Source organism: Brassica oleracea, chromosome C8, assembly GCF_000695525.1.
Source record: "Brassica oleracea var. oleracea cultivar TO1000 chromosome C8, BOL, whole genome shotgun sequence".
NCBI classification, from domain to species: domain Eukaryota; kingdom Viridiplantae; phylum Streptophyta; class Magnoliopsida; order Brassicales; family Brassicaceae; genus Brassica; species Brassica oleracea.
The window spans coordinates 37,155,433-37,171,611 of NC_027755.1; the positions used below are offsets into that span (position 1 = coordinate 37,155,433).

At 31.1% G+C, this 16,179-nt stretch overlaps 1 protein-coding gene across 1 annotated transcript; it reads right to left on the reverse strand.

The window, feature by feature from the left end:
- Positions 1–1,162: 1,162 nt before the first annotated feature.
- On the reverse strand, positions 1,163–2,338 carry LOC106310532. Its single transcript, XM_013747763.1, has 2 exons — positions 2,026–2,338; positions 1,163–1,853 (listed from the first exon to the last, which is right to left on the reverse strand). Exons 1-2 carry the CDS (start codon positions 2,236–2,238, stop codon positions 1,365–1,367), a joined length of 702 nt encoding a protein of 233 aa, XP_013603217.1. The 5' UTR covers positions 2,239–2,338; the 3' UTR covers positions 1,163–1,364.
- Positions 2,339–16,179: the final 13,841 nt, after the last annotated feature.

A 16,179-nucleotide genomic window follows, 5' to 3' on the forward strand; every position in this document is an offset into this window, starting at 1 on the left:
TTAGGGTTTAGTGTTTTGTTGACAACATGTTTAGTGTTTTTCCAAGGGTTTAGGGGTTTACCCAAGGATTTAGGGTTTACCCAAGGATTTAGGGTTTAGGATTTGAGTTTAGGGTTTAGTATTAGAGTTTAGGGTTTAGTGTTTTGTTGACAACATTTTTTTTATTTGAATTCGTTTTTTATATATTATTTTATTTATTTTTAAATTTTATTTTGAAAAAATAATATAATTTGCCAAGTTATTTGGTTTCCTTAATTAAAAGATACTAGATTTAGAATGACAATTTTCTATTGGTTGGTGAACCTTAGGGTGAACCCAAGAATAACTCTTTTTTTTATACACTTGATGCACCCAGTAAATTTTATGTCTTGATTCGCCCCTGGTTGAAGATGAGGGCTTAGGACGATGAGAGATAAAGATGAAGCCATTGGATGTTGGATACTGAATCCAGCAACTCAAACTCGAACTGTGTTGTGTTCAGTCAACTCTGTTAAGAGTGGTGATGAAGCCCGAAGAACAGAGTTGCCCTCGGCGGCGGAGACAGAGTTGGATAGAGAGATTGAGGGATAGGTGATTTCTGATTTGACGATTGAGTGGTTGTTTCTGGGTTTTGGAGAGATCGAGAGGATGGATCGTGAAGGAGGAGATGAGTCGGGGAGAGAGAGATAAAGGTAAGAGACGTTTCTTATGGAGCTTAATTACGTTTCTTAATTTAATAGGTAATTTTTTTTTTTAAATCCTAATTACATAATAAGAAATCCAACTAAGGGACTCGGATAATCATAAAGTCAGTGAAACTTTAATGACTCGTCGTTCCACTTAAATTCGCATTTATTCGTCAGTTACGCCTACAGTAAACGCGTCATACTCCACTTAACTTCTTCATTCGAAACAAAATACACTAATTAAAAAGTAGAAATGGTACGGAATATTAATTAAATATCGTAAATCATATGGTTTCCTTAATTATTAATCCAGCACCAAAATGTGTACTTGAGAGATTTTAATAATCGGTTGCGATGAACAAAAAGAAGTAAACGTATACATCTTCAACTAACTTCGAACTAATACATGACTTTAGGTCATTCCTTTGACAAAAATAAACACTTAATTTAATAACTTTTATGTTTATTAAAGATGCGGAATAAGCAGGAGTAGAGTTATGCAACAAAAATTATCATAATATGAGTGCAGCTAGATTAAATATAATCAAAACATATTGGCTGGCCAACTAATCGATTTAACATTTTGGCACCTCTTCAGAGTGACTTTAAACAAGATCAACAAAGCAATTTTACTAACACCCATTATTTTCAATTAAACCCCCGATTTACCTATGATTTACAGAACTTGAACCTACGATATTAAAAAGATATGTTGAGATCAATTTTAGTCTTTTTCATGGTTGCCAAAGGAACAAACGAGTTACACCTAGGGCACTTCGGATTGTTCTTCATCACCAATACATACGCCACCGGAGACGACGCTTCTGCGATAAGATCGCAAACGCCGTCTTCTGGCGATTTGCGTTTCTTTATCATCTCGGATGAATCTTTCCCCACCCTCTCCAGAGCTGATTTCACCTTGTCGAGTGTGCAAACACTCTGGAAACTCGAACTCGAGGATGGTAAAGAGAGAGAAGAAGAAGAAGGTGGTGATGAAGAAGGGACTAGCTTCAGTTCAAGACTTGTGTCGTCGAAGAGACTTAACAATGGTCTCGCCGGAGGCTTACTCGAAACCGGTGGATCATTTAAATCTTGAAACCTTGGAACAGTTTGGTTGGATTGGTCTGAATGACGGAGATGAGAAGAGGAGCTCGTTGAGTTGCATTGTTGAAGATACACTTTCCCTGACTGTCATAAAAAACCATTAAATATCAGATTGATTGTTACAATTTACAAACAACTACAACATTTAATGTTTTAATTTTCCACACATCTATTTGAAACGTTCAGAGAGCATTTTTTTCAAATTTTTCTTTAGAAAAAAATAAAAACAAATTATACAGAAAGCAAAGCAACGAACCTTCAAGTCGAGACGCTTTTCCCAGCCGTTGGGGACTTTCAGGTCAAGATCAAGCTCCAGAGCATGATCGTCTCCTCCACAACCGGCGCTTCCGAGGAGATCACGAGTCATTAGCGCCACCGATGATCCCGGTCCTGAGGAATCCTTTACCGTCATCCGATCGTCGTTGTACCTACCTAGTATCCGTACGATATAGCTTACGTCAGCAGTCATAGCAGAAAGCAGAGAGAGCGAGATAGTTATGGGGACTGTTAGGCAGAGAGAGTTATATAGATGGAGACAACATCTAAGACGAAGGACGAAAGAGTCTCCAGTTAACGTGGCCAGTTAGAGCAGCATTATCCCTAGAACTCACATTGTGGTTTCTTAGACTTTTTTTTTAATTTTTTTTGTCTAATTAAAAAAAAATTAAAAAATTAAAAAGCGCACCAATCGCGGATCGCCACGTGTTGGTGGGCCCGCGAATAATGCAACGATCGATCCTTATCTGAAGCCTTTTGAAACCGGTTTTTATGTTTTCTGTGGGGTCTAAAAATTAAAAACCCCTTTAATATCCTGCATTGTTGATGCTCTTATAGCAAATTTAAAGCCTATCACTTTCTTTCATTTATTATTAGAAAATAATAAAACTACTTAATTAGTATGGTGGTGTAAGTTATGATTTTATTAGCATGACAATTTATTGACGTTATGCAAATAATTCTTGTTTTGTTTTCACCGTGAAAGATTCAACTTCATGTGTAATTAAGAACTTGGAGATTCGAAAGTGTTCGGGGTAGAAAAAGGGCTTCTCTCTTCTTCGTTCTCTCTCTAAGATCCTTCACGAAGAAGAGATCGAGATAAAGCTCATTTGATTGTCGCCAGTCTCTTTTGGCGACTCTGCTTATGGTATACTCGATCAGTTCGACGAGTATAGCCGGCTTTTGATTCCGGTGGCTTGCGGTCTCTTCAACGGAGCTGTCCGGCTTTTGACTCCGCGTCGCGCTCTTCTCGATGGCGACGGCGGTTTTACTCCGGGGTTCTCCCGGTTTCGTTGATCGATGTTTCCCGTTCTTCTCTGTCCAATCGCTTCTCTTTCCTCAGCCTCGATGTCATCGCTTCCTCTCCTCCTCGCGAGCCGATTCATCTTCGAGCTTCCATCTATCATTAAAGGTGACAGTTTTTCTAGCAGGAAGATCAACGGTGATGGGATCGATTGTAGGCGATTAGTTCTTCTGGAAACATAGATCGGGTGTGCGACTTGAACAACCGTGAAGATGGTTTCTTAGTTAGTTGTTCTTCATCGGTAAGGCTCTGCTTGACGGTGGAGTTCCGTCGAGTCTCCCTTCTTCGCCGGTGGAAGGCGGTCCGCTCTCTCCTTGACCCGTGTTTCAGGACGCCGGGCGTTCGTCCACGTGGTGGGACGCGTGGATGCCTTCCTCAACGGGTTTGCTCCTTTTGGGCTTACGGCCCAAAGAGTTTGTTATGTTTGGGCATTTGTTTGTTTGTTAGGTTGGGTTTGGTCCGGTTTGAACCATGACCCGTTTAATAAAATTTCAGTGAAAAAAAAAAACTTGGAGATTCGAACAAATTCATGCATATAATGCTCTTGGACATTGCACGATTTTAATATTTTATGATGATATACGTTTTATTTTACCTCTGTACAATACAACTAAATGGATAAATAAATAGATTATGGAGGGAGGAATTCAAGGAGGAAGCAAACACAAAGTGTAATAAATGCGAAGAAGAACGCATTTAAGTGCATGGAAACTCCACCTAGATTCAGCTTCTCTAATTTACATATTTACCCCTCTTGTTCCTCTTCATTTGTCATACTTCTTCTGTTTCATCGAGATAGAAGTTTTATAGATTTCTTTTTGTTTTATAAAGATAATTTTTTTAATGTTTTCTATTAAAAATTACAAATTTCAATAAAATTAATTGAATTTATTGAAAAACTATTGGTTAAAAAGTATTGAGATTTGATCATTTCAAAAAATAATACATAATTAATATGTTTTTTTAATATGTGTAAAAACATAAAAACATCTATCTTTACTACGCATTGATGATTTACTACGCATTGATGAGTAGACATCGGAGTATATGTTTAATGCAGTTTCGTCTTCTGCTGTATTGGGCACGTCAAATATATTTAATGAAGTAGGTATTGCTATGAATGTAGTATTGAGATTAAACCAGGCATTGGTATTATGATCAATTATATTGGTTAAAGTATTTTTTTCTTCGAGTTTCGAAATCTTATTACAAGCAAATAAACTTCTTTTAAGGCAAATAACATACTGTATGGCTTTACGGTCACCTATATTCTTTTTGTTGCTGAATACCAATTTTCGGCTACAGTTAACTGATAGTACAAGACAAAACAGGAAAAATATATAAATGTTATTTTAATACTGAGTAAATATACCATTTAGTTTATACTCTCTCCGTTCCTTAAAGATACATATTCTAGAAAAATATTTTGTTCCTAAACGATTCATTTTTTACATTTTCAATACAAATTTTATTAACTAATTGCAAATTTCAAAAATCTTAATTGCACTAATTGGTTTTTTATTGGCTTAAAATTGTGGAAAGAAGATAAACACAAAAAAATATGCAAATTTAATGTGTTTTATTAAAATGTGTGAAAAAACTAGAATATAGATCTTTTAGTAACAGAGGGAGTATTATAGAGTGCAAGAATTTAAGTTATAAGGATTAACCGATCCGCACAACCGTGTGGGTGATTATTTTCATTTTTATACACATAATTATTTATTTTACATGGCTAACTATAATATTTAACATATTACAAAATTTTTAATATAACATTTTAAAACACAACAAATTTATAGTTCACATACAGTAACTTAATTTATATGTTTTGAATTTTCAGTGATAGCATATATTAAATCATGTGATATAAAATTGTAAATTGAAAAATCTTATTGATTAAGAATCAAAAATTTAATTGAAAATTATTATATTAAATTAGTATCGTAAATTTAGTAAAATATTGTACATGAGATTAGTTATAATTTCAAAAAATTAATTAGATATTTTAAAAGTTTGTTTTAGTTAAAATGAAATATATATTTAATTTTCAAATAAACACGAAATTAACTAAAAAAATAATTTTTTGTTTAAGTGAAAAATGAAATATACATTTATTTTAAACAAATACAAAATTGATTGAATATTTAAAAGCTTTATTTTAATTAAAATGAAATATGTTTTATATTGTAAAAAGATATGAAAAGATTTTTATTCATATACAATTTGAGAGAAAAATATAGGAATATCTATTTGATTTGTTTGTTATAGAATATTCAAATAGCTGAAATATTTATACAAAAAAATAATTTAAACAACTTTCTAAGGGTGGTCCAAATTAAAAAAAACACACATGAATTAAGTCATGACTTTTGTTTTAATAGTATAGATATTTGTTGTATGTTTTTGGGTTTAGTAGTTTATAGTATGTTTTAAAATTGTAGGGTTTAACTATCAGAAATTTAGGGTTTAAATTAAGATTTCGATTTCAATTTATATTATTTTGTTAAGTTTTAAATTTAACTTTTTCGCTATTGTGATATAGTCAAAATCAACAGTATATATATATATATATGTATATTTGAAGTTGTAGAGAATGCTAACTTCAATATAGTTATCTATACTTCTGAAAAAATAGCAATCTATATAATACAAAATATACCGGAGTAAGTTTTACTTTTCCAATTGAACATAATATGCATATTTAAATTTAAATGCTGATACAAGAAAGTAACAAGAATACCAGCACAAGATAATGGTAATAAATCCCGTTCAAAAACGCGGCCACGCAGCCACTTAGGTGTTATTCGAAACTTGACTACGGCGAATATGACCAAATCGGTGAAACAAAGCGTTGACTCTAATTGATCCGCGTAAGAGTGCGTTGACTGTATAATTCCTGCATTGACCGTGTAAATATTTTTTTTGTCCGCGTAAAATTGAAACGCATCAGATTATTTTTTACTTATTATTGACAGGTTTTGTGTAATTATTCATTAATTACCAAATAATTACATTTAGCTATTCAGTCCAAAACCATTGTTCAAGCCAAAAACAAACACATACATACTGCATTTGGTGATTTTTTTTTGTATCAAACAAACCCTGATCTAAGAATAAAAAGGTATATAATTATGTTTAAAAATTTGTGTCATCATGTTTAAAATTAGCTAAACATATTATAAATATATTAAATTTTATTAAAGACTATGTTTCGGTAGTCTCCGATTTTTTTGTAATTCGCTAGGTTCGATTTTACCGCCTGATTAGGACGTAGCGTGAGTTTTGTCAACATCAATCTAATTTCATAAACTTGAAGAGACATAATAAGGTTGTCGTAAACTCGTTCGGACATACGTATGAGTCTATGACGTGGGTTTTCCAAAGGCGTGGCAACGAACTTTTTCGTTCATCCAACTAATTAAATCATTGACGTAGTTTTCAATTAATTTCAATTCGAACTGATCAGTATTCTTTTTCTTTGGGTCAAAAACTCTGTATGATCTATATAACCATATATAAACAATAGTTTCACTTTAAAATGAGTCGCATGTTTTTTTTTGTGATGTAGTATCTCTTTTTAATTTACGGGAACATGTGCCAGGCTGCCAGCAAGCAAACCGAATTGATAATTTCCTCTATTTTTTTTTTTACTTTGGTAGAATGCGTATAGTTTAGTTGCCGTTTGACAACACTCTCTTTTCTTAAAAGAGTATAAGCAATAGAAAGAAGTAAAATTGCAAAAACTGTATTGATGGGATAACCAATCAGTTTGAGTTCGTGTGGGAAAAAGGAGGTTTTAGCATTCAAGAGCCTTTAATAATAACGTTGAAAACGTTAACGTACATAAATGTTTTAGAAGGTTAGGAAGTGATGATGCTCACGCATGATAGCCTAATTCTTAGGACACCAGCACAACTAAAGCTCATAAATTTCAACCCTAACACACACTGTGCAAAATACATGTACATAAATACGCTAACACTTTATAATTTCTTAGCATTCACAGATTTTTTGACTTAAAGTGGTTCTTGATTAAAAAAAAAAAATAGTATACGTAAACATTTTATTTGATGACATGTTGCATAATGAATGCTTTTGGTGCTTTTTACATGTTTCTAACATTAGTTAATAGTTGTTTCTAACATTAGTTAATAGTTTAATACTAAGTTACACTAAAAACTAAACGAAGAACAAAAATCTTTAACCCCACGAAAGGGAGGGACTTTTACTTGGGATAGTTTTTTTTTTTTGCTTTACATTATTATTTGAAGTTGTTGATTGGAACAAATGAAGAATGTCACCAAACGAAACGTTAATTTTATTAACTATTTTCTCGCTGAGAGCATCTCCAATGTAAAACTCCATTTTTTTCTAAAACGGAGTAAAAATGGATTTGGAATAAAAATGTTTTAACTGTACGGTATTTTTCCCTCCATAATAGAGTAATGAACAAACAAAAATTAGATTACTCCATAAATGAAGTAAATTTATTATGGAGTGAGATATGAAGTTGAATTGAAGCATTTCTTACTTCACTAGATCCTTTCTCCGCTACGCGCGGATAATATATTTAAATTTGTTACATTTATCATTTTTATTTGTATGTGAATTTTTGTATATTAAATTATATATAACTAATTTTTGAATTTGATATTTTTTATATATTTTTAGTTTGAAGTAAGAATTTCTATTATATGTAACACAATTAACTAATAAAATATGAAGAATCAAGTCCGAGATTTTAGAGTTATGTAAAAAAAATATAATTATGTATAGAACATAAAGGGTTTGATTGGATGAAGCTGTAGCTTTCTATTTTTTGCTCTAAGATTTAGGCTTTAAATTTTTAGTTTTGCCTTTAATTTATTTTTGCTGTAGAAATTTTTCAGAGCACTAAATAAATAGGGTGATTGGTAGTTGCTGTAGGTGCTGTCCACAGCCATATTTATTTCTATAGCATCAAATTCAGAGCAATCAAGCTTAAAATTTTTTTTTGAAACCACAACTGTTGAAATAACCTACAGCTGCACAAGTGTTCTGCAGAGCCAAATATCCAAAGCAATTTTTTAGTGCTTTCCATAAAATTCTACATCAATAAAATTTAAAGCCACAGCAAAAAATCTACAGATTTTTTTCTACAGAAAAAATTTAAAGCTACAGCCATTACCAATCGGACCCAAAAGCTCTAGAGAAAGTGCTTTCTAAAGCTAACATATTTCCTTTTTTAATGTTTTAGCTTTGGATTCAATTTTAAAAATAAAAACACGATTGCTTTTAAAAATGACTGTAGAAATTAAAAAGGTTGTCCACAGCTTCTACAGACACTACCAATCACCCCCAAATTGTCTTAGTTCAAAAGATCGGAATCTCATATCGAATAAATTCACGAAAAGAAAAAGTACTCCAATAACCTACTTAAAATATAAAACCCCCTTTAAAAAAAGGGGTACTTAATAATATTTTTTACGTGTAACAGTTGAAAACTGACAATTGAATATTGATCTAGAATATTATTTTAATATATCTAATGATAAAATATTAATTGTAATAAACAAATTTTGAATTTTGTAATATTACATGAATTAGAAGTCTTTAAAATCTAAAATCTATTTTATTAACATAATATATTTTTTATTCATTTATTATTTTAACGTTACAAAATATTGCTTTAATTTTATTTTTATATTGATTTTTAATAATTTAGTTTTTTTAAGTAATTTTAAAATTATCAAGAATATAATATATTTAAATATATCCAAATATGATGTCTCATTTTTATGTGTGTTTGCGTTGAGCATATTTAATTTATAGTTTGTATATTTAATAACACCTTGTTGCTTGCCGTTCTATGGTTTTAATAAATGTGTTGTCATTTCATTTTTATTACTACTAACATGATTTTTTAGTGATCAGTGATAACGTAGTTTTAACGTTATGTATTATATTTTATCGTATATTTTCTAACTCTTCATGCTGGCACTTTTTTTAGAATCAATTTAATTAGATAATAGGTTTAAAGATGTAAATAAACTATGTATGCTGTAAATTTAGACTTTTTAGTGTACCTGAACACTATCAATTATGGAAATTATATTATGATTTTATTTTACTAAATCTTTCTTTCTGTGTATATTTTTTGTTTTATTTTGTATTTTTACAATTTTATTGTCTTATTCTTTAATTGCAGAGAATTGTTATTTCCAATTTTTGTTTCATATACTTTAAAAGTCTTCGGTTGATTTTTGTTTGTTTTTTTTCTCCAATTACAATGTACAGTTCGACCGTTTCTTTTTCTTTTTGGGATCAAACTGCTAATATCATCAGATAGAAAAACTTAAACTCCAAGAATGTAGTGAGTATTTGTGGTAGAGAAAACTTATTTAGCCACTAATATAGTGAAATATTATAATATTAGAAGGTATTGAAACTCTTCTCTGTTGTCCTACGCTGGACATAATTAAGTTGTTGTCAATTGATTCTATATTTGTGATAACTGGAAATACATCTTTATGTCTTCCTTGCATCATCCTTAATTGGTTTACGGTTTGAGCATTTCTAATATACTGAGAGTAACATAATATTATATGTTGATTATCTCCTTCCAATTAGGAATGCACAGGATGAGAGAAATTCAAGGTGAGACCACTTTACAATTTTGTCCTCATATCTATATAGAGTTAGTTTATAGATTACTCTATCTGTTTCAAAATGTAATAAGTTTTAATTAAAATCTGTAATATTTAAAAGTTATTACTTTAGAAAACTGTCATTTAATATATAAATTTAATCAATTACACAATAATTTACATAATTTAATTGGCCACACAATAACCAATAAATATGAAGTTACATCGAAATATAAAAACAATTTATATAGTGAAACAAAAAATACTTTTAAACCATTATATTATAAAACAAAGTGAATATTCAAATTATATTGAAACATTAGAATAGTAAGAATCAGAAAAGGTGAAATCTCAACGTCGATCATTTACATCGGCCATGCTTACGTCGGCCATGCCTAAGACCATCTCCAATGTATCCTCTATTTTTTCTCTAAAATAGAGGAATTTGATGGATTTGTCTCCGTTGTATTTTTCTATTTTCTCTCCTAAAAAGAATATTCTTGATATATTCTTTTCTAAGTTTACAAATAATATTTTTTATTTGTGAAAGTTGAAAACCAGCCCAATTTATTTTAGTATTTTATAAAATTATGATATTATTTACACTAGATATTTCTTTACAATCTATTATGTAAAAAAAAAATTATATTTATATTTATATAAATAATATATTTCACTAAAAAAATATTTTCGGTTATAATTGTTTAAGTAAAAAGTTAAAGGATCATTTTGTAAAAACAAATAAAGAATGTGACATGGCAAAAATATAGTTTCTCATTGACCGATTATTTTCGCCTACGTGGACACTCTATCTAAGGCTTATATCTTCCTTTTATTACTTGTTTGACATCCAATTTTTCTATTTTATAGTAAAAAATAGAGTTGAGTTGGAGATGGCTTTAGTACGACGCGTAGATTTTGGGGTAAATTTCTTGGGGAATTACTCCTAAGTTCCTAAGTAGACGGCTAGGGCCTTGAATGCATATAGGGTGAGTGGGTGACCCATAGTAGTATACTGGAATGAATAAAACTGGACAGATATTAATTAGTGGTAGCAAAACTGATATTGGGATTTGAATGCATTTAAATGCGAGATCGGTAAGGTTTAATAATACGGCAATTTACGGGCATTTTTATCTTTATAATACTTCTTCCGCTTCTGAAAGAAATATTTTCTAGAATATTCACGTATATTAAGAATATAATAAATATTTACAATTGAATTTATTATTTATTTTACTATACATTTTCCAATAAATATCAACTAATATTATTCAACCAATTCAAATATTTTCAATTAATGTTTTTTAAAATTATACAACTTTTCAACATTAACTACTAAAAATACCTTAAAATTTTAGAAAATCTATAATTTTGGAACAAAAAATAAATCTAGAAAATCATACTTTCAGAAACAGAGGGAGAATGTTTTTTTGAGAAAAGTACACTTTAATTGTTACAACTGCTTCTGAAAACCTTAAACTCCGAGGCCATAATGAAATTGTAGCAGCCTGAGATCAGATTCTCCAACACCAACTAACTTTTTCAATTTTGTTTTGTTTTGTTTTGTTCAAACCGTTGCTTCGATTATATTTTCCTCCAAAAACAAACACTGTTGCTACTAAATATGGTTAATTTAATTAGTTTTTTTTTTGTTTTATTTCCTTGCAATGCACACAATGTTGAATGTTTCTTCACCCAATTATTTTGATGACCATTTAATGTTTAGATGTTGGAGTATATTTTAGGGTTGGTTGACTGTATATCGCAGTCACCGTCACCACCGGCCCACCGCTGGTATCAATTTACATGGACTGAAAACAAGACACACTCACAGACTCATAGTTCTCGAGGGCTGGGCTTAGGCTAAAAAGGCACATACAGCGTATCACTAGCCCATGAAATGTAAAAACACAGCCTAGCCATATGGTGGTATCCACATATAGAGCCACAAATATGTAACGACTGAAAACCATTTTTACTAACCTCATCAAATACCTTTTGTTCTTCTTCTGTTGCTTAAAAATATTACAATATAAATTGACCTCCAAAAACATTAGTTGAATTTAACTTTTCAGTATGATATTTTATTCATAGATATACTGTTACTGTGCATGTTTAACTAGGCAAGATTTAAAGTAAATGGAGTAGTACTTAATCCTTTGTAAACAAACGGTGCGTCATGCACATGTAATGTGATCGTCTAATCCTTTCTAAATCCACACAACTTGCCTATTTTCTTTACTAATTTATGCATTTATTTTTGGATTATAAATTTATGGATCCTGTGTTTGGATCTTATGAGTGATTAGTTAGGTAGTCATGACTCTTTGAAAAAGCCATCACCATTAAGCAAATCTTCTACCAACCAACTCACATAGTATAATTAAAAAATTAGTTATATATTTCCAAGAGTAGGTACCCTATAATGGTGTTACTTTGTAAATTCCATCATTGTTTTCAATTTATCAAACACATCGTCATGTAATGATTTGGTAACGTTAATCACCAATAATTTTCTTCAATCACATATACTACTAAACTAACTAAGACCTGAGTCAGCATATCCAATTCTAAACTAATCACCTGTCATCTAAATGATGTATTATCATTACATACTTTTGGTCACGACGTAGCGTAGCTTGTCATTATATATAAACTCAGAAAAAGAAAAAAAAAACATGAGCATGCACATCCATTTTAACCAACTATATATTTTGTGTATATATATAATACTCAACATATGAGTTTTAAAATTATTTTAAAGTTATAGATATTGAACATGACGTACCAAAATATAAAGATTGCGTGCATGCTTTCTTTACTTACAGTTACAGTACAAATAGACACATCTATATTTTTTTGCATTAATTATTTATGTTAAAAATCTCCTCTTGATACACATTCAAATAGTTAATACAAAGTTGGTTTCTGGTGTGAACATACAGATAACTTGTTCAACTAAACAATTGTTCAAAACAAAAGTCAGTGAGTATGATTTTGACGTTAAATGCTTATATCAGTTGTATTAGACTAAAAGTTATGAATTTCTGTTTTTTTTTTCTTTTTTACTGGACACAAGGCAAACCAATACATTTCAATTGTATTAGCCTTCTCCTCCTCTCTGCCGGATTAGTTCAGGTATGGGTTTAGGAAGTGCTTGTATAATGAACTTTTGTTGATGCTTGTTGCAATACTTTACTTCTACGTCTTGTTTTCATGCGAACATTCTTAGTGCTTCGTTGATGCTATGTTTTTTTTTTTTTGCGGGCTTTAGGATCAGACCAGTTTTTAAGCAGTTTGGATTTCAATCTCTATTGTAATCAGACTTTCATTATTCACTTAATGACATTTACATTTTTAGCACAAAAAGAAAAACTAATACATATATATATATCGCGCTTCTGTTTTTTCCCAAACTATTTTGTTTGGCAACCAAAGTCTTGTTTAAACTACTACTTGAGTCTGAACATTAGTGTCTCACCAAACTTATACTTACTCTATATGTATATGCAAAGTTTCTGTAAAATATAGGGAAAAGGTGAGGTCAGTCCTCGTAATCTCATATTATATATGGACCAGAGGTCTCATTTTTAAAGCAGACGCCATTTCAGATTTTAGTTCTGAGAATAGTAAGTATATTCGTAGGAAAAAAACGTTGTGATTAATTTAGAAACATGGCTTGTGCCTTCAATATATTGAAAGCCTAATATTAGTTATTAAGCCATTGTATAATGGACTAAATTGTTAAATAATTAGCAAATTGAACTAATCTTATACATTTTGACATATAAATAGTTTGGTCTGCCACATTTCTGCATTGCTTAATATTCTGACATAGCTTTAAAACCAAATGCTTGTATTGTACATATACGTTCGAAGTTCCTTGTCAATAGCTAGCGCCTAGTGGTACACATTCAAAAATCGAAGGTGGATTATTCAGTCACACCTTAATTAAAAATGTACTACAATTTCATTGTACTTGTGGTATGCTATTTCTTAAAGAAATGGGCAGCCGAACCAAACTGTAGACTAACAAAAAGGCATGCCAATAGCAACACGTGTGCTTTCGTCATGCAAATTCCAATCTTTTTAATTTACTTAAGATTTTATTTTATTCTGTTCGTCATCGATTGTTACGTTTCAACCTTTTTCCATTTTATTCAACTTAGTTTACTAAAATTTCTCTTTCTTTGGAACCTAATTGATTCAACTTTAAATAACATTTTCGTAAGTTGTTCACCAAACAAATGCAACCTATAATAATTCTTACTTTATAGCGATGCATTCCAATGCATAGCGAGACAACTTAAATATTGTTACATTCACTCCATTAATTTTAATCGTTTTCGGTTTATTTTAAATCTAAATAAATACAGCAACTGTAGACATGACAGCACTTCAATAACCAAGTATATTGTTAACGTAAGCACGCGTTTGGTCATATCTTGTTTGGTATTGACTCAAAACCTCACTGTTGATTTGGAATCATAAACTCAAGTCCCTTGCTAGCTATGGGAGATGAAAACGAACTGTAAGTTAACTAGTTAAGTAAGCTATTTTTTTTTTTTCTGTTAACATGTCTAGTCTCTTCTGCGGCCCAGAGCCCGTCCTTGATGATACCATTTATAAAACATTTCTTTCACCGGATTTTAAACTAGAAGTGTAATAGCACCTAACGTCTGTGCTTAAACGAATTGGCCTACCACATCCGGGGAGTCAGCTATTATTTCAAATATGTTTATACTGATTTTACAGGTTAATCAATATTCATGGTGATTTAGTGTTGAAATTTGAAACGTTCATTTTAGAATTGAAAAGTAATGCCTAACCTTTTTTACTGTGTAAGTAAAAATTCTAACGACAATAATATATAATTCTACATGCCTCGTAAATTTTAGTTTAATATTTGATCTAAGTCATCTCGATTACATAAGAAATAAATCTATAATATAATATATAGTACAGTTCCCTCTTTCCTGAGACGACACATCAGTATTTTGGTGGATCCCACTTTTAAAAAGTGTGAAAAAATGTTAAGCATGTGGTTTGAATCCGGTTATTAAGATATAAACACCAACATATATACCACTAAACTAAAGGATAGTTTGTACATTGATGGCCAAAACTAATATATATTTATGAAGGTTTGCTTCTTCGGTTTTCTCTGTGGGCCGGACCTACAAGTGTATTTTGAGTTTCATTTTTAAATGAAGTTCATCACGTTATATGAAAAAAAACAATTATAGTTTTTCCATATTGTAAACTGTCTTCGTTTAACATGAGTTATGGTTCTTTTCATCATTATCTTAGACAAGTCTGAGTTACAGAGTTGCGTTGTGTGTCTGTTCGTAATCTATTTTTTCACCGGTGAATTCTTCATCTCCCCATCTTAAATCGCTTGATCTTAAATGTTCCTGATTTGTAGCCTTTCTGTAAACCCTATATATATATATATGATTCTCATCTTTGATGAACCCAATTTGCATCTCCACAAAACTCATTGATTCTTCTTAGCTTTAAAGATTTTCTAGAAAATGTCTTTCTGCCTCTCCAGTTCCTCAAACCGGCGTTCCCGGGATCCATCACTCAACCTTCGAGTCTCTCCGTGTTGGTTGTAGTAGTCAGAGCATAGCCTCTAACCTCTTCACTTATGGGATTTCCTGAACTTCAAGACAGACAGTGAGTTTATGGGAATCACGATTTTCTTCCTTGATGAAAAGGTAAGTTAATCTTCGATTTATCACACTTATTTAATATAATTGTTTTCAATTGATTTCCTGATTCTTTGTTAAATAATATTATTTGCAGATTCCGTGATTCATGGGTTTATTCCCTCCGGAGGTGCTAATCATTACATGCCATCTTTGAAAGTCGGTTCCATTGTGAAAGTCGATCGTTTTGAGGTTGCTAGGTGCTCAAGCATGTACAAGATAATTGATCATTCATTCCTCATTCGTTTCATCTCACCAACTATTATTGATGAAGTCATCACGGGTGCTCCTGAGATCCATCTCCAATCATAATTAGACTGTTTGACAATTTTCAAGTGATTGCGAACACAAACCTAGAACTCCCATGTATATTATCATATTGCATCTGGGTTTATAATATGTTTCGTAATCATAACTGATATTTAAACTCGCAGATGTGGTTGGGCAAATCCGCTCTGTCCAAGGCTCTGACCTTAGCAAAGAAATAACTCGAGTCGTTATCTGTCTCCTCATTGATTCGTAAGAAACAATCAACACACAATTTCCTTTATATTATTATCTATATTGTGCTAACATCAATAATCAAAAATATTTCCTACCCAAATTCTGTGGTCGTCTATTTATATCCCTTACTTATCAAACTAATTTTACACAAACTTTTATTTTACATCTTAAAAGAAATCACAACAACCCAAACAATCAAAACACCAAAAACTAGAATTCCAGAAAAGACGAATCATTAATGATCACCTCTTTTTTTTTGTCTA